This window comes from Cervus canadensis, chromosome 3 (genome assembly GCF_019320065.1).
Source record: "Cervus canadensis isolate Bull #8, Minnesota chromosome 3, ASM1932006v1, whole genome shotgun sequence".
Taxonomy (NCBI): Eukaryota; Metazoa; Chordata; class Mammalia; order Artiodactyla; family Cervidae; genus Cervus; species Cervus canadensis.
Window position 1 is genome coordinate 114,327,988 of NC_057388.1, and position 26,180 is coordinate 114,354,167.

Below are 26,180 nucleotides of genomic sequence, written 5' to 3' on the forward strand. Positions count from 1 at the left end.
TTTAAAAGAATTTTTTATTAACCAGGATTCTTAATTCCTTCCAACATGTCAGATAACAAATCTTTTTAAGATAACTAAGTCTTTGGTCTGACACATTAATATATAATTGATAATTTAAGTTAATAATAAAAGTTCATTATTTTTTAATCATGTTCCTGAAGAATAAGTTATAAATCTGTGAATAACAGTCCATGAAATTAGCACTTCATTTATACAGAGGAGAAACGGGAACTCCTATCACAGTCAAGGCCACAGTCTTGCTAAGAGTTGCTAGTTTTTCATAAACGTGTGTAACACACATCCAGAGCTTGATAACGAAGGTTACAGAATTTTCACATCTCAACAGCTAAAAGGAGAAGTCCTCTCAAGTAGAGCAAGAGATTATCATTTTTATTGATCACACACTCTTATGGAGAGGAAAAATAAGCATACTCCCCCAACATACAAATATTTATAGATTATTTACGTGTAACATGTATTGCATGTAATAAAATACACAAGAATATAAAATGAAAAAAGATGAACTGTGGATAAAATATGGCAATATTTTAAAGTATATTAATAGCAAAATAACGTTTATTAACAGCACAAAGGTTAAGTGGGTGTGAATGACAGTAATGTGATCCAGTGTAGTTTAACTTGATTAACAATTAGAATGCCATCATTTTAAATTCCATAATGTGGCTGAAGAGCAAATACTGCGCCTAGAAGGGCTGTCAACCTGACGACGTTTTATTGCCTGCCGATAGTTCGGTTCCCCCTCAACTCACAACAAAAGCAGTTCCTAGACAAGGATTTTGTTCCTTAGGGAGACAACCCCATGAGGCTGCATGAGCGTGGTGAAGAGAAAGGGAAGGATGGAAGGCAAAAGACAGTGAGATAATGAACAGATGGCTCCTACAGGGCCACCCTGAGAAATACCTTCTTTCTCACTGAGGGGTGAGGAAGAGGGAGTTACCCACCTACCAAACGCTGACCGTCACTGGTTAAGGACTGCCCGCCTGGCCCACATGCCGCCCAGCAGGCTCTGCGTCCAGAAGACACCTGCAGAAGTTGCTGGCTTTGGGGAACTGCAGGTTCCTCAAAGCTGGAGCTGCAGGTACAGACAGCTTATGCTACATCTGCCATGCCTGCATTATGAAAATGATCTTTTAAGCCCTTACAAAGCAGCTTTATTAGATAAGTAAACATACAGTTAATTTTAACTAAGCAGATTACATTTAAATGAACACACCCTTGAGAACACCAGTGTCCATTGTTCTTCCCACTTTTCCTACAGGATACCTCAAAAATTCAAGTGACACAAGACAATCTGATATACAGGTTGAATGAGTGATAGGGTCAATCTGAATATCAAATATTGATATGACTTAATCCTTTCTTAGATTAGAATATATGAACCAAGGTTCTAAATTTCTCTTGCTCCTTCACCGCAGGCTACCTTGTGTGTCCCTGGAGGCGCATGCACCCCTTTCTGGCCATTACTGGACCAAGGGATATAAAGCCTTGTCCAGCTCTCAGCTGGCAACATTTCGATTCATTTCAGGGTATGTCTGACCTATTCTAAATGGGTAAGAAAACACAAGTAACGTGCAGTTATACTATGGTTTTAGCATTTGCCTCTTACTTAACAGACAGAAGCAGGAGGAGAAAGGGGTAACAGGACCAGATGGCTGGATGCCATCATGGACTCGAAGGACACAAGTTTGAGCAAACTCTGGGAGATGAAGGACAGGGAAGCCTGGTGTGCTGCAGTCCACGGGGTCACAAAGAGTTGAACATGACTGAGTGACTCAATAACAACAAACAAGTTACTTAACAAGAAAGATGAATTTCAACCTTCACAGAATTCTCTGAATGGGTATCTCATTTCCTCATGATTCAACAGTTATACAGAAACCCAACCACAATGCAGCTGCATCCTGGGATTCGGTATGACAGATCAGAATGCTCTGACTTCCCGAAGTCTTGGGTGTGAATGGCAGATTGGGTAGGCTCCCTGCTTTCATCCCCTTTACAGAAATAACAGCTCCATAGAAACATTTTCCAAGTTCACAGCTTCTTAAAGAAGTTACATATGAAAAATCAGAAAGGCGTTTCAACTTTACTAAACAAGTATTTAACTGAGTTCCAGAAATGTGACACAAAGTTAGAAAACTCCATTTTATTTGGACTGAAATGTCTATCTTTTTTATTTAGTTTTAAAACAACTTAATGTAGTTTAACTATTATTATTATCACTCTGAATAACCTTCAACAACCCAGGAACAGAACAGTCTAAGGTTCCAGTTTAAGAAATCCATTCTGTGTAGAAACGTGGTTATGTTAGATTCCCTTAGAGTTTAGTTTCAATTAGCAATAATCGGCCTTGGATAAACCTCATTGGCTATGATACTGCCACTGCGCAAAGTTTAGTTTAAAATTTTAGAACCAAATCATTTTAGCCTATTAAACACTTTTTAAAACTGCGTAAGATCTGACAAAAGACTGTTTTATGATACACATCAACAAAACTCAACACCACTTTCTCCAATAGTAAAAAAGTGTTTTTTTAAATTGTTACTTTTTAAATGACGTGAAACTAAAGAAAACTGGTTGCCGGCTTTAGAATCATTTTGTTTGGAGAAAAGTATTCTGTGCTTCACCACCTGCTGCCAGGCCTTACAGAGATAGGGTCTATAGTCTACATCCACATCACTCAGGCGATTAAAGGCACAGGAAGGCCCTTCCTCCAGGTGTGAGGCTTTCTGCATTATACTTTGTGTTGTTGCAAAGAGAACCAACCGATACTCCTTTACAAGCTTCTCTAAGAGTTGAGAACACTTCTTCAGAGTAGACTCCTGTAAGTTAACACTTTCTCCTCCGTTGATGCGGTCTATCCAATAAAAAGCTGACAGGCTATCCAAAATCAAAAGGCAGACAGAGGGATGACTACAGAGCATGGTTTCCAGCGAGCACAGGGTGAGGAGTAACTGGGTGCTACTACTGCAGTACACCAAAAACAATCGCCCAAGGCAGCGTTTTATTATTTCTTCAGAGCTTTGGGATAGTCTATGCTCAAGGACTGTAACAAGCCGGAGCATATCAAAGTGGTAATCTGTATCAATAAACACGACTTCTACTTCCAGTCCACCTTCTGATTTTGGAAGTATACATCGTGCTGCTAAATGATAAAGCATTTCTGTCTTTCCTGTTCCTTCTGGACCATGAAATTCAAGAATATCACCTGTGTAAAATTTAAAAATGTCAGTCAAAATGCAGCAGCACAATAATGACAGGCTACAAAATGAAGTCTGCAAAAATGTTTTTTATAAAGACATTTATGGAAATGTTTCTCTTTTGAAAGAAAATCTAAACCCATTTGCCAAAAGGAATTCATATATGCAAATACAAATAAATAAATTAAACATAAATCATTACATTTCACCTCTGAAAAAGGTGTTGGCTGTTAATTAGCACCAAGAAAGTTTGACAAACAAAATGAGAAGGTTGAAATGGGCCTATGGGCATCTCCTGGAGGTGGGTCCTCATACACTCACAAGCGCTCTTACAGCACCGCGAATAAAGCACCTAAGACCAATCATCTTTTAAAAAAAGGCACTACTACTGGTGCACAGCATTTCCGGTCGTTAATTACCCAACATCCGGTTTCTCCTTTCTCTTTAAGTGTAAAACCCCACTTTGGGGGGAAGAGCAATGTGCCCAGCTTAAAAGCGATTCTCCCAGTCTTCCTTGCGAAGAGAGGCCACCAGGTACCACATTTGTAGCCACAGGTGGATGTCTGCTGGGGCTTCCCAGTTGTGCTGTCCTGACACGGGCGTCACCTCTGCTCTGTCACTCTCTTCTCGGAGGGGACAGCTGTCTGGAAACAGCGAGGACGACAGGTACACACTGCAAGGGGAGGCCCCAAAGAGGATGGAGCAGGAAGACTGGAGGTGCCCAGGCCGTGGATGACAATACAGAACCCTGCACACCACCCATGCACTGCTTGCCTCCACACCAACACGAGGAACGTAAGTCATGAGGCTGGACTTGTTACGTGCAGCTCAGACACCCCCTAACTAGGGCTTCCCAAAGTGGCCGGTATCCTGGGTGAAAGGGCTCTTGACTGTGCAGTGTGACACACACAGGCAGTAGGGCACACAGCCCTCAGGCCCCGAGTGCCAACTGCATCCCCAGGGGAGACACCCTGCATGTCTCCACACGGCCTTTAGCTGCTCTGTGCTGTGTGAATACCGCTCGACACCGTTTCGCTGAAATGACACCTGCATAGTGAGTTATTTTCCGAGCATTATAAGTCAGGGTCAACTACTCTGAAGACTCAAATCTCTTTCTCTGCCAGTTCAAGTAACTCTCGTTTATTGAGGACAGCACAAATAAAACACCTGGGGAAACTGTCCTGCCCCCAGACTTTTTCAAAATCCACTCAAAACAGGGGCTTTCCAGTTCTTGTTTATTTGCCATTCACTTTATGGCCGAACTGTACAACTGGAAACACCATGTTAAAAAGGCAGGCTCCTAGGCTCTGAACCAACTATAAAGTCTGTCTGAGAGTCCAGTTACTTTATTTCCATGTTATTACTAACAAACCATGGTATGTTGGAACACTCACAAATAATCTCTAAGAAATCTAGCAATCTGCTACCATACCATATTTAAGTAGTATAAAACTTCAGCCAATTTTCACTATAATCTTATATACAATTTGCAATTCAAATTTTTAATTAAAAAGATTCCCCCTGCCCCCATTCCCAAGATTTCAGCCTCAGGGAGTAAAATTATCTTCACATTAACAATTGTTCATGGATGCTCATATAGTGACTAAAATTATATTCAGTTATATTCAACCCAGAAGTTCAGGTTACTCCCTTCTACCATATAGCTAAGGAAGAACTAAGTGGAAATCCTCCCCATGCCTCCAAATAAAACTCTTTTATCGCCTTATATTATAGGGGAATAAACTACATCACTAGATGAAGGAACATTAACATCGAGCCAATATTAACGATAGGGAAGGAAAGCTGAAAACACAGTGCAGCAAGGTTCATGGGAAAGTGGCTGTGAGGATGCAGCGGGCCACGCAGGGCCACGCTGGGGAGACCAACAAGCAGACCACACGCGTGCGTCTCTGTTTCCTAGGAAGTCGGCCCATGAGGCGGAGGAGCAGCCACCAACGCTTCCACAGGGCTTTCCAACGGAAAACGGGAATCCTGATAACAACACCCAGAGGTAGGAAAAGGAAACTTTATCACCGATCATCATTACATTTACGTGCTATGTCATTTCTGACGATTTACTTGATAGATTTCTTGTTCACTACTTTAAGGTGGGGACTTGAATAACTCTATCCTTAGTGCAAAGTACAGTATCTTTTGAATGCATTTCATCCGATTCTTTTCTTCTTAAGAACGCCTTGAAAGAAATCTAAAAAATGAAAATGTAAGTTCTCATTCCGTGCAGAAAGTCAGTTTTGGAACATGGCATTCTGAAAGGGAGCAGCTGGGGTGGGGAGGCACAGGTGGGGTGCGGTTTTGGTTAGCAGAGTGGGCAGGTGTGAAGGCCGCTGACCAAGGCGTGGAATGAGGGGCCAACACCAGAGGTAAGCCAGGACAGGAACCAACATCCAGGGCTGGGTCAGCCGCTGCCAGCTGCCCCTGGGCCCAAGTATGCCAACGCTACATTTCTCTCAAGTCTTTGGCCTCCTTCACTAACTCAGAAGGTAAGGGGAAACCTAGCATAGTGACTTAAAAGTTCTCAAAGACAGGCTTGGTAAGAAAAAAAAAAAAACATAATAGAGATTTTTAATCCACATATCATGTAAATATTCCAATAAGAATTTAGCTTTCAAAATGGTATGTTAAGATGTATCTCTAGGTGTCACAAATAAATATATCCTACGGCCACTAGGATTCAAGATTCATGGCAGTAATGAGAGGCTGAAGAGAGCACGTCAGGAATAAGCTACACAGAAACAGAGAACAGAAAACTCTTCAGTGGGGTGGGAGTGAACCTAAAACTAAGACAGAGGGCCAAAACTCAGTTCTCAGCATACAGCCACAGTTAGAGAAGTAAGCATGAAGGCAGTTAAGACAGAAATTCAACAGAAATAGTACTAAATACTAGTAAATGCAGCAGAAAAGTTCTAAAAATTAAAAAATGGCAGGGAGAGGTAAGGAACAGATCTCCAAACTGTCCTGGATAGTAATCTGACAGCAGTAAATGTACAGTCTGTAAAAGTGCCTTTGACAGAAACATTATTTTATGAACCAAACTTTACAAACAGACATACTCAGTCTGAAACAGCACCACAGGGAGCAGTCACTGCCTTCAGGTAAGAGCAAGGATGGAAATCAGACTGGAGGAAGGGAGGCATGTACGAAGAACCAGAAAAATAACAATGGTTCAGGTTCATTTAAAGAGTAAAAATTCAACAGCAATTTCATGTGGCTGGAGAGTCAAATGAAGATAAGGTAAGAGAAATGTAACATATTCTGAAGCAACAGAGGAGGGACTCTGCAGGGAGCTAGAAACCCATGATATTGGGGAGAGGGTAACTGTGAGACCTCTCTGGATATTTTCTGGAGTTCTCAGAACAGAGGAAAAATGAAAACTTTGCTAAGTATTTTCTTGGATAGAGGGGTGGTGCTCAGAAACATTTTTTCAGTGTAATTCAAAAGAGTGAGGCTTTGAGAGCACTCTCCTACAAGATCTAACGAGGATTTCCAAACCCACGCATTAACTGAGGAACAGCTAGCTGGTGTGGTGTGAACAAAGATTCTTCAGAGCCCTGGTTCAGCATGAATGAAACTGAGGCAAAGTTTAAGGCTGTCTAAGAGACTATTAGGTAGGTAGAAGCACTCTTCCCCTTTTACAGATTAGTAGCAAAGTGGGGGGAAAGGGCATTTCTAACAACTGGGTAAGTAAAATCTGCCAACTTGGAAATTAAAGATGAATACTATCATTAACTTCTTGAACTAGATTCTCTACAAACATGTTTGTTTAATGATGAACTGAAATAAATTTCATTGATTTTTATAAACATTTACTACCGAATCATAAGATCAAAAATAATATTCAAACATAATGTTCTATAGGGAGACATGGTCCTTTTAACTGCATCTGAAACACTATCTCCTAAGTTTCTGTGAGCCGTTAAGAGAAGCCTTGCCCTAGTCCAGTCAAAGTACTGAGTATGACAACTGGTAGTTAAAAAAAAAACCAAAAACCAAAAAAAAAAAAATCACCTCTCCAGTTTGACAGTTGACAAGTTAAACTAAATCAGAAAATCTGGATGGTTTGGCCTTGATAGTTACTATCACAAATAGAATGCTGTAAGGGGTTTGAGTAACAGATTGTCAGAGTGAGTTTACGAATCTAAAGAGCCTTCAAAATAAGGAAAAGAAAGAAAAGCCAAAAAAGACATCCTCTAGGTACCAACTTACTTCCTTGGTGGTTCAGACAGTAAAGAATCTACCTGCAATGCAGGAGACCTGGGTTTGATTTCTGGATTGGGAAGATCCAATGGAGGAGGGCATGGCAACCCACTCCAGTATTCTTGCCTGGAGAATCCCATGGGCAGAGGAGCCTGATGGGCTACAGCCCGTGGGGTCTCAAAGAACTGGACACCACTGAACGACTGAGCACTTTCTTTCCTATAGACCTACTGATCATATAACAAATATGCTGAATTTACAGAGCAATCACTACAGTACTAAAGAGATAATGAGTTTGCATATGGTACTGAGTGACTACTATCCAAAAACACCGTTAAAAATGTTCCCAGCAGCACTGGAGAGGCTTGTAACCCCTCAACCTCTCACTGCTTCAAAATGAACTTCCCTGCAACACTTTGTTAAAGTGCTGTTGTTGGTAAACAACCCTTATAATCCGACTTTTATGTCTGCTGTTGCTCCAATGAGTATTCTTCTAACCAGACATTTTTTTCATCTAACCAGTTTTATAGCTCTAAGATCTATCATAATTTTAAGTAAACTTTTTTGTTAGTGACTGAACATAATGATGTTTTTTAAAGTTTCTATAAACATAACATTCAAATGTATAAGCTATGCTTCGAATCCATGTTTTAATGTCAGTTCCACTAGGTTCAACATAATAATATCCTTTCTGATAGAATAAAAAGATAGCTGAATCTTTTCTAATATGTTTGATCAAAATTTGTCATTTATTACTGACAGTTTAGAATTTTTTTGACTGACACATATGCTCTATAGGAAATACTAAAAGGAGTCCTTCAGGACGCATGAAAGGATAGCAGTAGAGTGTAACTTAATTCGAAATGAGCAAATAAAGAACCCAGGTAAATATAACTATATAGGTAAATATAAGAGTTATATGTGTTTTATATTTGTAATTATTTTTTCATCTGATTTAAGAAACAACTCCATTAAGTAATTTTAATGATTTTAACTAAGCAAAATTTTAAGTGTAATGGGCATACACTGTATAAATACTTAATTTATAACAGCAAGAGGAAGGGGACAGGAATGTAGCTATATGATAGCAAAGATTTTTTTCAAAAAATATAGAAATGAAGACAGTATCTAACCCAAACTAGACTGTTATAAATTAAGATGTTAATTGTAATCCTGAGGGCGATCATGAGGTAACTAACTCAAAAAAAGGTAAAAATAATAACAAAGAATTAAAATGATACACTAGAAAATATCTATATAACAGGAAGTTAAAGTGTTAGTTGCTCAGTTGGGTCCGACTATTTTTTCTTTACTTTTTTTGTGTCCAACTCTTTGAGAACCCCATGGATGGCAGCCCGCCAAGCTCCTCTGTCCATGGAATCCTCCAGGCAAGAACACTGGAGTGGGTTGCCATTCCCTTCTTCAAGTGATCTTCCTGACCCAGGGATCAAACCCAGATCTCCTGAACTGCAGGCAGATTCTTTACCACATGAGCCACCACTGAAGCCCATTTAACACAAAAGAAGACAGTAAAGGATGAACAGAGCAACAAAAAAGACGTAAGACACACAGAAAACAGCAGAAAGGCAGCCATAAACCCTATCTTAACTAATAATAACAAATGGATTAAACAGTCCAAACAGAAGGCAGAGACTGACAAAATGGAATGAAAAAACATGACCCAACTACAGGCTGTCTACAGCGGGCATACTTCACATCCCAAGTCACAAGGCTGATAGTAAAAGGACAGAAGAAGGAATACTATGCAAACGTAACCAAGGGAGACCAGAAGCGGCTAGCCTATTACCAGACAAAATATACGCTAAGACAAAATAACTCTTATTAGAGACAAAGGACATTTTTTAAATTGTGGTAAAAGACATAACATAAAATTCACCATCTTAACCATGCAGTTCAGTAGTGTTAAGTACATTCACACAGCTGTGAAGCAGATCTCCAGAACTTATCACCTCACAAAACTGAAAATCTGTACCCATTAAACAACAATTCTCTCTTCTCTCCCCAGCCCCTGGAAACCACCATTCCACTTTCTGTTTCTATGTATCTGACTATTTTAGATACCCCATATAATACAGGGGAATCAGGAAATATTTTTCTTTTTGTGACTGGCTTATTTCACTAAGCATGTCCTCAAGATTCATCCATGTTGTAGCATGTCTCAGAATTTCTTTCCTTGTGAAGGCTGGATATATTCCACACTATGTAGGGACCACATTTTTTTTTATCCGTTCATTTGTGGATGAGCACTTTGAATAGTGCTGCTATGAACACAGGTATGCAAATGAGTATCTATTCAATACTCTGCTTTCGATTCTTTTCGACAGTTTACCCAGAAGTACAGTGGCAGTTCTATTTTTTACTTTTTGAGGAACCTTCAGACTGTTTTCCATAATGGCTGCTCCATTTTATGATCCCATCAATAGTGTACAATGGTACTAATCTGCTCACCGCCTCACCAACACTTGTGAGTTTTCTTTGATAGTAGCCATCTTAAAGGGTGTGAGATGACAAAGAGAAACATTTTATAATGATTAATAAGTCAACTCATTGATAAGCTATAATAATGATAATATACATGTGCCCAACACCACATGAATCCCACAAAAACTGACAGGGAGAAATAGACAATTCACCAATAGTTGGAGACTAAAAGACTAAAATATCCAACTTTCAATAATGGACGGAACAACTAGACAGAAGATCAGCAAGGAAAAGAATACTTGAACAATACTAAAAGCCAACTAGAATTAAGAGACATCAATAAAACACTTGGCCCAACTATATATAGCAGAATACACATTCTTCTCAAGCACACATGGGACATTCTCCAGGATGGACCATATGTTTGGCCAGAAAACACATCTCAATAAATTTAAACAGACTGAAATCACAGAAGTATGTTCTCTGATCAGAAAATAATGAAAACAGAAATCAGTTGCAATAATAACAAAAGGCCTAAATCTTTTTGACCTTGGATTAGGCAATGGCTCTTAGCTATGATACTAAAGACAAGAGCAAGAAAAACTGGATAAATTGGGGGACTTCATCAAAATTAGTAACTTTGTGCCTCAACGGAGAAAAGAAACTACAAAACAGGAGAAAATATCTTCAAATCACATATTTAATAAAGGCTTGTAGCTAGAATATATATAGGACTCTTACACCTCAATAATAAAAAGATAGCCCAATTTTATAAATAGGCAAAAGATTTGATATTTCCCCAGATTACACACACAAATTGCCAAAAAGCACATGCAGAGATGCTTACACCATTAGCCATTAGGGAAATGTAAATCAAAACCACAATGAGGTATCACTTCATTCTCACTAGGAAGGGTATAATCAAAAAGACAGACAATAACTGTCTGCAGGATCTGGGGAAACTGGAACCAGTACACACTTCACTGACGGTGGCAGGTAAAGTGTGGGTTTCCCAGAAGGTGCTTTAGACAACAGCCTGGCAATTTTGCCAAAGGTTAAACACAGAGCTACCATACAACCCTGCAGCTCCCCTCGTAGATATTACCCAAGGAAACTGAAAATATTTCTCCAGAGAAAAACATGTACACAAGATGATCATAGCAGCGTTATTCTTAGCAACCAAAAAGCAGAAAGAACCCAAATGGCCATCAACTGATGAATGGATACAACAGAACATTAGTCAATAAAAAGGAACAAACTACTTGATGTGTGCTACAGTATAATAAATCTTGAGAATATGAAGCAAAGTAGACATCGGTGACAAAAGACCACATATTGGATGGTTCCAATTACATGAAATGTCCAGAAAAGGCACATCATTGAAGCAGAAAGTAGATTAATGGGTGCCTAGAGCTAAGGGATGCGAGAGGAATTGAGGAGTGACTTCCAACAGGCACGGGCTTCTTTTGGGGGTGAAGAAAATGTTCCAGAATTGACTGTGCCAATAGATGCATAAGTGCAAACTATACACTTAAGTGGGTGAATTATATCTCTTTAAAGCTATTACACTGGAAAAGAAATAAGGAAATACACATCTAAGCACACCACCTTCTTTTTTAAGTTTTCCCTAGTGGAGAAGTGTTAATAGAATAAGTGGGTATCACTTTCCCTATTGTAAAAATATTCACAGAACTACCAAGTACGTAAGGACTTTCCTATGATCCTCAAACTTATAAAGAACAAAAAATAAATAACAAACTCCCACAAATATTGTGCTGGGATAAAAGAGGTTGTTTACACTGAAGACTTACTGAAGGTAAACTAGGCTCCATCTCAGCTGGCAGACAACGAAGGCTAAAAAATGTGCCATCATCATCTCTGTCCCAGTTTTTAATTTCACGTTTAATCTACGTAGGCTCTTGCTAGAAGTGTGAGTATATTTGAATGTGTGTGTGTGGGTGTGTTAGTTGCTTAGTCGTATCCAGCTCTTTGCAACCCCATGGCCTGGAGCTCGCCAGGCTCTTCTGTCTATGGAATTCTCCCAGACAAGAACACTGGAGTGGATTGCCTTTCCCTTCTCCAGGGGATCTTACTAATCCAGGGGTCAAACCTGGGTCTCCCACATTGCAGGCAGATTCTTTACCATCTGAGCCACCAGGGAAACCCATATATGGATATATGTGGGGAAAAAACTTGTTTTATAAAACTTAATTTGACACTGTATTTTGACTTGAGACTGTTTTTACCATGCACAGGTGACTCTTCATCAGCAAACAGATGTGGTTCTATTTCTTTCAAGGAACTTCTACCTTCCAGTCGGGCAAGGAGCTTGCAAAAGGGAGGAAAAAAAGAGAGAGAAGGAAAACTCATTATCTAAAAATATAAAATCCAACATACACACACACACACATAATCCTACAAATCAACTTTACACAATTTACCAAAAGTCTGTAAAAAACTTTTCAGCATTTTGAGGATTTGGAGGAAATTACGAAATAGAAAATATAATTTAGAAGAAAAGTTGTGTTCATTTACCCAGAATATATTTTTTATGTACCAAGTACTCTTGGTATAAAATGAGTCCCTGCCTTCAAAGAAGGTGACAGCATAGTTTGAGACACAGAATCAAACTAACCGCAAAGCATTTACCTTCCTTACTTGCTATAATTATCTTTCTCACTATGCCTACCACACTTGTCATACAGGTATCAGCTTTTATCTGTCCATTATATTGCTAGCTCCTTATCTGGTGGAGGGGATGGGAAGGGAAGGGACGATGGAGAAAAACTTTCCCTGAGAAGCTCCAAACACTTGAATCTGTGAACAGGGCACATAGGCAGGCATACCTGGCAGATGCAACATCAGCCAAGATGAAAACGTTATAAACAGCTGTGCGTAGGTAAACTGTAAGGAGACCTGGAATGCCAGAGCTTGTAGCACAAAGCAGGCAGGACATAACGAAGTCCTAAAGAACAGAAGTCAGATCGCAAAAGATCTTGGATGTCACCTTTATGAGTCTGCTCTCTGACTTGTTGATTAGAGCAAGGGGTTTTCAGAAGCAATGAAGACCTCCCTGGTTGTCCAGTGGTTAAGAATCCGCCTGCCAATGCAGGAGACATGGGTTCGATACCAGGTCTGGGAAGATCCCACATGCCATGGAGCAACTAAGCAGTTACTGAGTCTGCTCGCCTTAAAGCCTGTGCTCTGCAAGGAGAGAAGCCCACACACCGCAGTGAAGAGTAGCCCCCGCTCACCACAACCAGAGAAAGTCCAGGGACTGCAACAAAGGCCCAGCACAGCCAAAAATAAACCATAAGTTTAAAAAAAAAGCAATTTACAACAGTTAAGAGTAGACAGCTGGGACGTCAGAACCTGACCCACTAGATCTCTGGGCCTGAGGTTTCTCATCGGTCAAGTGAAGAAAACAAACAGTACTTTCTTGACAAGGCTGCTAAGGATTCAATGTGTTCCAGGAGGGTACTCAGAGGGTGGGGTGAGGGACTGGGGGCAGCTCAGCCTCAGTTATCGGTGGGCTGACTATGTCCACATAACAAAGCCCCACGACGACTCTGGACCCCAAAGCTCAGGTGGGCGTCCTTGGCTGGCGCACCTTACTCGCTGTTGCTGGGGAAGCGAGCACTGTCCACTCCACCAGGACAGGAACTGGAAGCTCCCTGTTGGGAATTCTGGATCTTGTCCCACTATATCCCTTCCCTGGGCCGATTTCAACGTTTCCTTTTGCTGCAGTAAGCTGTAAGCGTGACTAAGCTTTCAGTGATTCTGTAAGTCCTTCCAGCAAACCACGAAACCTGAAGGTAGCCTTGGGAACCCCCAAACATGCAATTAATGCCTGAGTGAGGGGGTGAGGACCTGGAACTCTGCAGATGGTATCTTGGGGACTCCCCACAACTTCACACACAAAGAAAGCACTTCTGCTGCAAACCGAAACGCAGTGGGTTTTCTCTAGGAAAAGCACCTGTGTGATTATCTGAGATGGATACTTTTTCACAAAACACTTTGATTTGATGAATGACTGACAGACAAATTACAATTACACAAACTTTGGTATCTGGCAGACATTTTATTGAAAATGAAGAAAGTGACCCTACCACTTTAAGGAAAAGTAACTGACAGTATTTGTTGCCAATGATAAAATGTGAATTTTGGAAAACTTTTTATCTACTACTGTGAGCTGGACAGCATCCCAATACTTAAGGTACTGGTGAAATCACTGGTGATTTTAACAAATGTGATTTTGGGGGACTAATTATTTAACAAATGTGTAAATACTTGGAAGATCTACATAACTCAGTGAACCACTATTTCCAAATGACCAATCACTGGGTAAAATTCACTCCCAGACAGTTTAAAGTTATGATAAATCAACGGGTTATAACATGTGAAAAGTTTACTGACATAATTTCATATTCTACAATGCAACTAACTTCACTACTTGTGAAGTTTTGGTATACTATCAAGGAAGAATATCCACAATTGTCTGAAAATACTCCTCCCTTTTCCCAACTCTGTAAGAGCCGAGATGATCTTCACAAACTTTAACCAGAACAACATATAGTAATAGATTAGATACAGAAGAAGAGATGAGAACCCAGTTAACTTCACTCCTCACTACATTTTTTTGTTTAGGAAAACATATCTGTTTTTCATAATAATACTTACACAAATAGGCAATATCAACAACTTACAAAAGTCATCAGATGGAATGAAGTATCTTCCAAACCGAAGTAGAAAATACCCTAAAAATTTGGCATAAACCTGACAATTACATAAATTTAAGTGAATGATATCCAGATTTAAGGAGTTGAAAGAAGCAAGGTATAATCAACCTAGAGCTTCAGAAGGAAGCCAGGGTACAAGGAATCCAAGTAAATTCTGCTTGACAGGATAGTTTAATCCCTTTAGGGAAGATGACCACGTCAGGCAAACAGAGCTTGGTGATGGCAGCTATTAAGATAATTAAACTATTTCTCTTGATTCTCTAAGCAACCTTTCTGAGCCCAAATTTCCTAATTGGGAAAGAATACACGGAGGACACAATCTTGTAAATGAACAGTTTTTGCATTTGGTTTGTAAATCAGTATCTGCCAGGTTTTATTATCATAACAATACCTCTCTAAAAACAACTACTATTTGTACTTGCTGTGGTATCAGCGGTACATAACTTACATACATTATCTCTTTTAACTGTTACATTAACCCTATTTGTTACCATTCTGTTTTCAGATGAGAAAATGAGTCAAGATTTCACAGAGATCTCTGGCGCTCAAAGCCCGGAACTGTTCCCCTGGGCTACAAAGCCTCAAAGCCTGTATCACTGAGACAGACAAAAATTTGAGTACAGGGACAACAGTTTTTTTGGACTTCCTCAGCTGTGGGTCACAATAAACTGTGGAAAATTCTGAAAGAGATGGGAATACCAGACCACCTGACCTGCCTCTTGAGAAACCTATATGCAGGTCAGGAAACAACAGTTAGAACTGGACGTGGAACAACAGACTGGTTCCAAATAGGAAAAGGAGTACGTCAAGGCTGTATATTGTCACCCTGCTTATTTAACTTATATGCAGAGTACATCATGAGAAATGCTGGGCTGGAGGAAGCACAAGCTGGAATCAAGATTGCCAGGAGAAACATCAATAACCTCAGACATGCAGATGACACCACCCTTATGGCAGAAAGTGAAGAGGAACTAAAAAGCCTCTTGATGAAAGTGAAAGAGGAGAGTGAAAAAGTTGGCTTAAAGCTCAACATTCAGAAAACTAAGATCATGGCATCTGGTCCTATCACTTCCTGGCAAATAGATGGGGAAACAGTGGAAACAGTGTCAGACTTTATTTTTTTGGGCTCCAAAATCACTGTAGATGGTGACTGCAGCCATGAAATTAAAAGACTCTTGCTCCTTGGAAGGAAAGTTATGACCAGCCTAGACAGCATATTAAAAAGCAGAGACATTACTTTGCCAACAAAGGTCTGTCTAGTCAAGGTTATGGTTTTTCCAGTGGTCATGTATGGATGTGAGAGTTGGACTGTGAAGAAAGCTGAGCGCCGAAGAATTGATGCTTTTGAACTGTGGTGTTGGAGAAGACTCTTGAGAGTCCCTTGGACTGCAAGGAGATCCAACCAGTCCATCCTAAAGGAGATCAGTCCTGGGTGTTCATTGGAAGGACTGATGCTGAAGCTGAAACTCCAATACTTTGGCCACCTCATGAGAAGAGTTGACTCATTTGAAAAGACCCTGATTCTTGGAGGGATTGGGGGCAGGAGGAGAAGGGGACGACAGAGGATGAGATGGCTGGATGACATCACCGACTCGATGAACATGAGTTTGAGTAAACTGCGGGAGTTGGTGATGGACAAGGAGGCCTGGCGTGCTGTGATTCATGGGGTCGCAAAGAGCTGGACACGACTGAGCGACTGAACTGACCTGACAGCTGAAGGTCAAACCAATCTAAGGTCCTGTCTAAACAATTACCTGGTCTCTCTCAGACATCTCTCCTAATACACCCTAACATCACAAGGATCCCCAAATGTTTTCTTTCAACAGCAGAATCAACACTGGAGCAACACTACAAAGGCGGTAATACTTAATTATACAAATATTCATTGGTAAATGTTCCAGTCGAATATTTCCAGTAAATATTCCAGTGAATAAGTTGCTGGGCATACATAGATACAACAGACACAGTTCCTATCCTCAAAGAATTGAATGGGGCGGAGTGAAAGGTTAAAGAATTCAAGAAAGCATTGTAGGTGCTGGAACAGAAATGACATGGGGCTCTGTGAAGGCAGAGAAGGGACAGCAGATCCTGATCTGTGTGAGAGGCTACTTTAATTTTGAAAGATTCAGCATATAGTTCTTTCAGGCACATCCAAAAGGTTCATTGATCGAGAAATGTCCTTTCCCTATATTCTCAAATGCTCTACGGCCCAGAGACATTTGAATAAAAACTCTATACCTTCTTGAGGGCCACCTCCTTCCATGAAACCATTCTTATGCTTCAGAACATATTACCAGTCTCCCTCATCTGGATGTAAGAGCTTAAAGGAGAAGGCTCTACCTCGGCTCACCAGCAATTCCAAAATGCTTTACATCTGGCACAAACTTAGTAGCTGCTTGTTAAGATGAAGGTAAACAGGGCACAGGTGGGTACAACTGGGCAAAGGATGGAGTAAAAGGATCCTTAAACTATGCAAATTTTCCTGTTTGGACAATCTATGCAAAGTTCTACAGAAGTCCATGAGTGTTCTTAGTTATCTCTAAAGTTATTAATAGTTATTAACAAGAGTCTGAGTCTGTTTTATAGGCGATCATATACCTTCAAGGTCTATGTTTATTATATATGCTTATTAAGTACAATATGTATCGTAAAGATGCCTTAAAGCCTCATTTTAGTTCTATGGAGAAGCTTACAAAAGAGCAGGAAGGGGAGCTTAAAGATCAAATTACCAGAAATGAATGCTATTAAGGCAAACATGCATATGTAATTGTCATTTGGATAAAGGCTCATTTCCCCTGACCTTTTGTGATGAAATCTGTTTGCAGATGGACCCAGCAGCAAGGTTTCAAACCAGTTAAGTGTGAAAGTCCATCTACACTCTAAACCAAATATTCACACTCCTGCCCTATAACAGGCTTGGACTTTCATCTACAAACTGAATACAATTCTTGGTAGTTTTCCTGCATACACAATATATAGAGGAAATTCATTCCAGGCAAATAAGTGTAACTGTAATAACACAGTTATTCCCAGGGGTTCCCAGGTGGCTCAGCGATAAAGAATCCATCAGTCAATGCAGGGGACACAGGTTTGATCCCTGGGTCAGGAAGATCCCCTGGAGAAGAAATGGCAACCCACTCCACTATTTTTGCCTGGGAAACCCCATGGACTGGTGGGCTACAGTCCACGTGATTGCAAACAATCAGACAGACATGACTTAGTGACTAAACGACACATAACATAAAGAGACGAGCTGGAACATGTAGGAAGGCAAGGAAACAGCATCTATGTTAACATGTATGTGATCAATCCAAAGTTGGGTCCTTATCATGGAGTCCCTTAAATCAGAGGACTAATTCTTTTCATTTATGAAATCAGGCTCTTCTGCTACTTAGAAAATTCAACTGCCCTTCAGGGCAGAGTACTAGGCCTCGCTCTTCAATAAAGCTTTTCTCTAAATTACATGGAAAAGACAGCTGTTACTCAGACACTAAATAGTACAATTCCATTGTTTCTAGTATATTCCCTGAGAGCTGCTGCCTTTGACCAATATGTTTTAAAAAGCAATCATCCTATAAGAAAAATATATTAAAAGTCAGGCAAAAATTACTATACATACCTAAGCAGCATTAATTTCTACCACAATAAAGACTAAATTTTAATTTATGACATTCCACAAATTAGTAATTTCATTAAATGTAAGGTTAAGATTTCACTAGGAAGTTATTATCAGACTGTGCTTCAAAATTTCACTTAGAAAAATCAACTACACACAAGACCTCAGAAAGAGACAACAAAGCATAGACTCTAAACTGCAGAAGCTTAACACTGTAGGAACACTCCCTCCCTGGCCTCCTGCCCCCGTTTGTGAGGGACTCTGCTGGAGAAACATTTGAAGTGTATTCTCCTATCCTCTTGTTCTCTCTTCCCCAGGGAAGGAGGGATTTTCCTCATGGATTATTTCAGACACACACTGATCAGCCTGTTCCGGGGTCCTGACAGCTTGTTTGCGGCAAGTGCACCTTCTGCCTTTCTAGACTAGGAGGGGTGCTCAGAAATGAGCATTCGGCAACATAAAGTTTGACGGTAACCTTGAGAAAAGCACTCTTAGTGGAAGATGGAGACAGAAGCCAGATGTTGTTTAGTAGCTAAGTCGGGTCTGGCTCTTGCAACCCCATGGACTGCAGCCTACCAGGCACCTCTGTCCATGGGATTTCCCAGGCAAGAATACTGGAAAGGGTTGCCATTTCCTACTCCAGGGGATCTTCCTAACCTAGGGACCGAACCTGTGTCTCCAGCATCACAGAAGGATTCTTTACTGAGTTACTGGGGAAGACCTACTGAGCGCCTACAGTGGGCTAAATACTATCCTAAACACTGAGACTTAAAGGAGTAAACCCAACAGAGAACATCTGCAATACTGATTCTTAAATGGCAGGGGTGGGAGGTTGGAAGACACCACATAAACAATGTAAGATGTCAGATGTAAGTGTTCAGAGGAAGAAACAGGGTAAATGGAATAAAGATTAACAGTAGGAAGGGCGTTTCCCTGGTGGCTCAGTGGTTAGGAATCTGCTTGCCAATGCAGGGGACATGGGTTCAACCCTCGGCCTGAGAAGACCCCACATGCTGTGGGACAACTAAGCCGGTGCGACATAACTACTGAGCCTGTGCCCTGGGTCCAGTGAGCCGCAACTACTGAGGCCTGCACACTCTAGGGACCGCGTTCTGCAACAGCAGAAACCACCGCAGCGACTGACAGACAGCAGCCCCCACTCGCCCCAACTAGAGAAAGCCTGTGCACGGCCACGAAGACCAAGTGTAGCCATAAACAAGAATAAACCTTAAAAAACAAACAGTAGGAAGGACCTCTTCGTACAAGTTGGCTTGTGAACAGAAACGATGCAGGTGTGGAAGTGAACCATGTTACCTTCTGAGGGAGCAGAATCTAGGCAGAGTCAACAGGAACTGCAAAGGCTCTGCGGCTGAGGCAGATCTGGTATATTCAAGGAAGAGCAAGGACAAGCGTGTCTGAAGAAGAGTGAGGCAGTGTGGGAGACATCACAAAGGCAGGAGAGGAGAGCTGAGGTTATGGATTGGGCTGAAGGATGAATCACACAGTTTGCAAACCATGTAAGAAACAGGATTCCAGGTTCTACTATCAATGACACAGAAACCTCTGGAAAGCTCTGGGCGGTAGAGTCTGCTTATGGTTTGAATGGAGCACTGTGGATACTACATGGAAAATACACCAGAGGAAGTGCGAAGAGGGTGAAGCAGAGACCAGTTACGAGGTAACCGCAGTCAGGCAGGCGATGGTTACTAGGGAGAGGGACGGCTGCAGGAAAGGCAGTGCAATGTGGTCAAATCCACGGTAACACACTGAAGGCACGGAAGACAGAATGCACTGATGAGTGTGGGCTGATAGGAGGGGAAAAGTGGATTCAAGAATGGCTGCAACGTTGTTGGCTTGAGCAACAAGTAGAAAAAATTCACCATTTAACAAGATAGGGAAGCTGTAGGAGGCAGCAGGCTGAGGCTGGGTGTACACATGTGGTGGTACACCAAGGCTTCAGTTTGGGGCATATTAACGTTCTTCTCCTATTTTCCCTGGATCCAGGAGTCAATAATGATGAACATGTTAAGTGTGCGAGGCCTATTAGACATCCATGTGGGTATCAAGAAGGTACTAGAACATGTGTGGATGGAATTCAGGCATAAGGTTGGATTTGATAACAGATGTGTTGCAGAGACAAAGTGAATTAGCTAGGAAAGCTCAAGTGGACTAGAAGTCCACTTGAAGTTGACGGTTATAAATTTCAAATGAAATCAGTCAGCCTGGTTGTGATTTTCTCTAGCAATATCCAGTGGACAGTGGAAGTAAGACAGCTGGGTTTAATCACGATCAGGAAAGTAGTTCAGTTCAGTTGTGTCCGACTGTTTGTGATCCCATGGACCTCAGCATGCCAATCTTCCCTGTCTTTCACCAATTCCCAGAGCTTAGTCAAACTCAAATGATGGCCACTGAATCGGTGATGCCATCCAACCATCTCATCCTCTGTTGTCCCCTTTTCCTCCTGCCTTCAATCTTTCCCAGCATCAGGGTATCTTCCAATGAGTCAGTCCTTCCAATCAGGTGGCCAAAGTACTGGAGTTTCAGCTTCAGCATCAGTCCTTTCAATGAACATTCAGGACTGATTTCCTTTAGGATGGACTGCTTGGATCTCCTTGCAGTCCAAGGGACTCTCGAGTCTTGTCCAACACCACAGTTCAAAAGCATCAATTCTTACTGTGCTCAGCTTTCTTTATACTCCAACTCTCACATCCATACATGACTACTAGAAAAACTACAGCTTTGACTAGACAGACTTTGTCTGCAAAGCAATGTCTCTGCTTTCGTAGGTTAGGATATAAAATGACAGGGAAGTTGCAAGTACTCACAATGGAGTAATGGTAATGATGCAGCACTGATTGTTCTGGGTAAGAAGGGATACAAAGAGAGAAGGGGATAGATGTTGTTCTATCACCGCAAGACCAATTATTATTATTTAATAAATACTCCTTTTATTTAATATTTGCCTCTGGTGGCTCCACCTGGGTTCACACCCTAAGCTTCAAGGCTCACCGCAGTGGCCCTCCTACACATCACAGCATTGGCGAGGTGGGGGGCGGGGGGGTGGGGGCGGGCGGGGCGGGCCTTGTTTGGCACACCAGTCCTCTTCTGCCTCTCCGACTGCCGGCAATGGCCGGGTATGGACTTGACACTCCAGCGCCATCCATTTTCAGGGCTAGTTGACTCAGCAGGTGAGTTGAACCTTTTCTAAGAAAAGAAAACCAGGGGATTTCCAGGTGGACCAATGGTTACGATTCTGCACTGTCACTGCCAAGGGCACAGGTCAATCCCTGGTTACAGAACTAAGATCCCGTGTGCTGCACAGTGCAGCCAAAAAAAAAAGAAAACCAGGCATTACTATTAATAAATATTTATCAAGTGTGTACTGTGCAGGGAATACTGTGCTTAGTGAAAGGGTATGTAGAAGTACAAGGACTCACCTTCTAGAAGTACAGCTGAAAGGGAACTGAGAAATCATCATCTATCACCCTCACTTTACAAAGCCAGAAGTCAAGGTTTAACACATGTGCTCAGTCGTGTCCCACTCTTTGCAGCCCCATGGACTGTAGCCCACCAGGTTCCTCTGTCCATGGAATTTTCCAGGCCAAGAATACTGGAGTGAGTTGCCATTTCCTCCTCCAGGGGATCTTCCTGACCCGGGGATCGAACCCCCATTCTTTGGTCTCCTGAGTTGGTAGGCAGATTCTTTATCACTAGTGCCACCTGGGAAGCCCCAAGGTTTAATAACTTACACAAAATCTCTCAGCTTGCTCCCGGCAGAGCCACGACTAGAACCATGATCCAGCAGTCTCCATCTCAGCCTCCAAAACAATGACATTAGGAAATTTCTGCCAGGGAATTCCCTAGTGGTCTAGTGGTTTGTGTTCTTCACTTTCTCTGTGGTAGCCTGGGTTCAATACCTGGATGGAAAACCATCCCATGTGCTGAGCAGAGCAGCCAAAATACCACCCCCCCTCCCCCGCCAAAAAAAAAGGAGAATTTCTGGGAAACTTGACAAAAATCCACCTTGTATGCATGCTAAGTTGCTTCAGTCATGTTCAACTTTTTGCGACCCTATGGACTGTAGCCCTACAGACCCCTCTCTCCATGGAATTCTCCAGGCACGGATACTGGAGTGGGTTGCCATTTCCTCCTGCAGGGGATCTTCCCCACCCAGGGAGCGAACCCTCATTGGCAGGCAGGTTCTTAACCACTAGCACCACCCTTGGGACATGATAATTGGGGTGGAGAGGTTTCTGACTTTTCACTTTGTACTACTGGAATTTTCTGCCATAAGCATGTACTACTTTAACAATAAATACAATAGAAACTATCATAATAAAAGAGAAGAAAGAGTATGTTGTGCATGTCAAACAAAACTGGACAGCGAATTTTTTTACCCACTGGTTACTTTTACACTTAACATATACTGGCATTTTTGAGAAAACTCAAAGTACATCACTACTTAACAACTATGTGCCAATGCAGCCACTTGGTGGGTGATACCAAAATACTGCCAAAAACCTTTTCTAATGTTCAGAGGAACATAAAAGTAAAAATACCATTGCTACTGTTTAAAAGTAAGGTAAAGAACAGATTATCTACTGTAAATTGGATTCCAAGGTGTGTCTTCTTTAAATCAAGGGTTCACTATGTAAGTTTTCCACTTGCTCTCGCGCCTACCAGAAATTGCATCCCTGGAATCTGCTTGGAAAAAAAAAAATCCTCTTTGCAACTTTTTTTTTTTTTTAAAGAAGACCCTGTATGAAATGTCTTTTGCCTCCTAGTCACAAGAGGTGGGAAAAGTTAGCTATTTTATAATGTGGCTATTCTTGTGAATTAAAAATTTAAAGTAGCTTATTTCAGTTTCTTGGGATAGTCTGTGACCTTAGATATCTTCCTCAACACAATGACTCCAAGTAGAAGTTCGCGTAGTAGACTCATGTACAAAGAAAAGAAACAGAATCCAAATAAATTAAGCAATGGCCACAGGGTGCCCAGCACTTAAGAAAAAAGAGGCTTGTTTAGTTGGTTTTGTTGACAAAAAGGAAATAGAATAAAGAAGCATCCTCCCCACTCCCAGCCGCTCTGTAATCCAAAGTAATTCTAGCAAGGCAATCTTGCTGAGGATCGCCAGACGGCTGCGGCAGGCCAACAATATGATGCTGAATTCTTTGTTCAGTGATTCGACTGTACTGGGTTCTCAGTTTTTAGATGCTAGGCTTGTTCTGACTCCAAAAGTCATCTGAGTTTAACCTGGGATTCAAATTATCATTTCAATCAGCAAGCTTGTAACTGTAGCAGTTCTTATGGGGAGCAGTGCCTCCACTCTGAAGGAGCAAGGGTTGGCAAACTATGGCCAGCAGGCCAAATCTTGATGTTTAAAAAACAGAAAGTTGGGACTTCCCTGGTGGCTTAGTGAGAAAGACTCTGCCTGCCAATGCAGGAGATGTGGGTTCCATCCCTGGTCCAGCAAGACCCCACAGGCCGTGGAGCAACTAAGCCTGAGTGCCACAGCTATTGAGCCTGTGCTCTAGAGCCCAGGGGCCACAACTACTAAGCCCACTTGCCACAACTACCTAAGCCTGCTGTGCTATAAAGGCCGTGCTCCAGACAAGAGAAACCACTGCAATAGAAGCCTCCACACCACAACCAGAGAGTAGCCCCCACTTGCCACAACTACAGAAAGCTGGTGCAGCAATGAAGACTCGGAACCAAAAATAAATAAAAATTTAAAAAACACAGAGATTCCCCAAAAGAACAAAAGGTTTACTGGAACAGAGCCACACTCATTTGTTTACACACCTCTGGCTGCCTTCACATTAAACAGCAGAGTAGAGTAGTCCTGACAGATGGCTGCTGCTGCTGCTGCAAAGTTGCTTCAGTCGTGTCCAACTGTGCAACCCCATAGACAGCAGATCACCAGGCTCCCCCGTCCCTGGGATTCTCCAGGCAAGAACACTGGAGTGGGTTGCCATTTCCTTCTCCAATGCCTCAAAGTGGAAAGTGAAAGTGAGGTCGCTCAGTCGTGTCCGACTCTTAGCGACACCATGGACTGCAGCCCACCAGGCTCCTCCGTCCACAGAATTTTCCAGGCAAGAGTACTGGAGTGGGGTGCCATTGCCTTCTCTGCCTGACAGACGGAATGGCCCGCAAAGCCTAAATACAGACTATCTGGGCCCCCGCAGAAAGCTTGCTCATCATTTTAGGGCACCGCTTCCCCCCCTCCCCTCTCTGTAAAAAAAAAGATCCCCCACAACCTGCCACTCCCTGCCTCTCCGGGCTGACTTCCCAACACTGTGTCCCCACTAGCTTTGTTTGGTTTCAACTACAAAGAACTACTTGCACTTCCCCTAAATCAGCGAGCATAAACGTGAAAGCTGCTCCGTCGTGTCTGACTCTTTGCGACCCCATGGGCTGGGAAATTCTCCGAGCCAGAATACTGGAGTGGGTAGCCTTTCCCGTCTCCAGAGGATCTTCCCAACCCAGGGATCGAACCCAGGTTACCCGCGCTGCAGGCAGATTCTTTACCAGCTGAGCCACCAGGAAAGCCCAAGAATACTGTAGTGGGTAGCCTATCCCTCCTGCAGGGGATCTTCCAGACTCAGAAATCGAACCCGGGGTCTCCTGCAATGCAGGCGGGTTCTTTACCAACTGAGCTATCAGGGAAGCCGAAAGGCAGAACCCACATACTTCCAACTCCCTGCCCTGTGTCGCCCCTTCCTTGCCAAGTCAGCTTCAAAAGGTCCCTGAAACTTCAGCTGTCGCCTCTTCCTCCCATTTAAGTCTTCTAGGTTGCCCAAGGTCCTGTAATTTGCAGTCGGCCTCCCTTCTCAGTTCTGCAATAACGGAAGCTGTTTCCTGCTTCTGACTAGTTCTTTCACCCGCGGCTGACACATACTAAGTGCCTAGTCCTTGCGGGTTCAATTCCTGAATAAATCTTTGCAGGCCTCACACTGCTTGTGTGGCTCTTAATACTTAGGCTGGAAATATATAATGTAATAGCGAGGGCAGGACGCCATAAGCGAAGACGTACAGAACAGAAGGCGAAGGTGGCGCCACCTACTCAGGCACCCCTGTTCTAGAAAAGTCTATGAACGCTCAGCCGGGCGACACCCTGCTTTTCTTAGCCTCTCCTGCAAACCGTGTCTGACTGCCGTGCACAAGTTTGGCCCATAACGCTAGAGACTAGACAGCTCCCATTTTATACCCAGCCGTGTACGCAGTGAGCCCTCTGAGGGCTCCAGGTCTCCGGGGAGTGCAAGTTTGGCGGACGGGGCACCAGGGTCGCCGGCGTCCGGGCCCCGCGCGCCTCCTCCTCCTGAGGGCCCGGGCCTCCCGCGCCCTCTGGCCTCCCGCGCCCGAACGCAGCCCTGTTCTCGTCTCCCTGGCTTTCACCCCGGCGCCTCTCACCTCCGTCCCAGATTCAGCCCTATGGAAGTCACTACACATCTCCCCGGAGGCTCGGCGTACCAGCCACTCAACCTTCCCGCCTGCAGCGCCATTTACCGCCCGGCGTCTTCCCCTCAGCCAGTCAGAGACGCTGACCCTTTGACCCCGGCGTGAGCATGCGCACTGCGCCCAGCCTACGCCGGGGAGCCTGCGGGCATGCGCAGTAGGACGTTCGAGCATGCCGGTTCCTGACGTCAGACCCCCGTCTCCTAGGAAACTGGGAGAGCGCTTGGGGGGTTATTTTCTTTCTTCTCTGGTAAACTTCAATATGCTTTTGTTAAGTGAAACTAGCAGCGTGTGCGTGTGGCTCATGGTTGAGTCTGAAAAAAAGTGCATTAAATTTAAACGAATTTTTAAAAATATATCAAGCCGACAAATTTATCGAGTTCATTTTTGGAGGCAGAAGAATTCTATTACTTAGTTGTTATTAAGTGTCCGTTGAGATGAATATTAGATGAGGGGATGATAGAAAAATAGACGGATATTGAATATTTGCTATTC

General features: G+C 42.5%; 1 protein-coding gene and 1 pseudogene across 2 annotated transcripts; both read right to left on the reverse strand.

Moving 5' to 3' along the window:
* XRCC2 (X-ray repair cross complementing 2) lies at positions 1-25,770 on the reverse strand. Of its 2 annotated transcripts, XM_043464222.1 has the most exons (3): positions 25,641-25,770; positions 12,122-12,203; positions 1-3,226 (listed from the first exon to the last, which is right to left on the reverse strand). In XM_043464222.1, exons 1-3 carry the CDS (start codon positions 25,677-25,679, stop codon positions 2,505-2,507), a joined length of 843 nt encoding a protein of 280 aa, XP_043320157.1. In that variant the 5' UTR covers positions 25,680-25,770; the 3' UTR covers positions 1-2,504. The 2 variants fall into 2 exon arrangements, 1 of the variants encoding a protein (XP_043320157.1); XR_006268683.1 differs by lacking the exons at positions 1-3,226; positions 12,122-12,203 and adding an exon at positions 20,934-21,434 and having other exon boundaries at positions 25,641-25,767.
* LOC122438940 lies at positions 2,285-2,412 on the reverse strand (annotated as a pseudogene).
* Positions 25,771-26,180: the final 410 nt, after the last annotated feature.

What these genes read in the sequence shown, in the direction of transcription:
- XRCC2 (XM_043464222.1), bottom strand. Translation starts at nt 25,679, where the DNA reads ATGTGTAGTGACTTCCATAGGGCTGAATCTGGGACGGAG. An exon ending in GGGCTGAATCTGGGACGGAG is followed by an intron (nt 12,204 to 25,640) that starts GTGAGAGGCGCC and finishes CCCTTTTGCAAG; the next exon opens with CTCCTTGCCCGACTGGAAGG. An exon ending in TGAAGAGTCACCTGTGCATG is followed by an intron (nt 3,227 to 12,121) that starts GTAAAAACAGTC and finishes AATTTTACACAG; the next exon opens with GTGATATTCTTGAATTTCAT.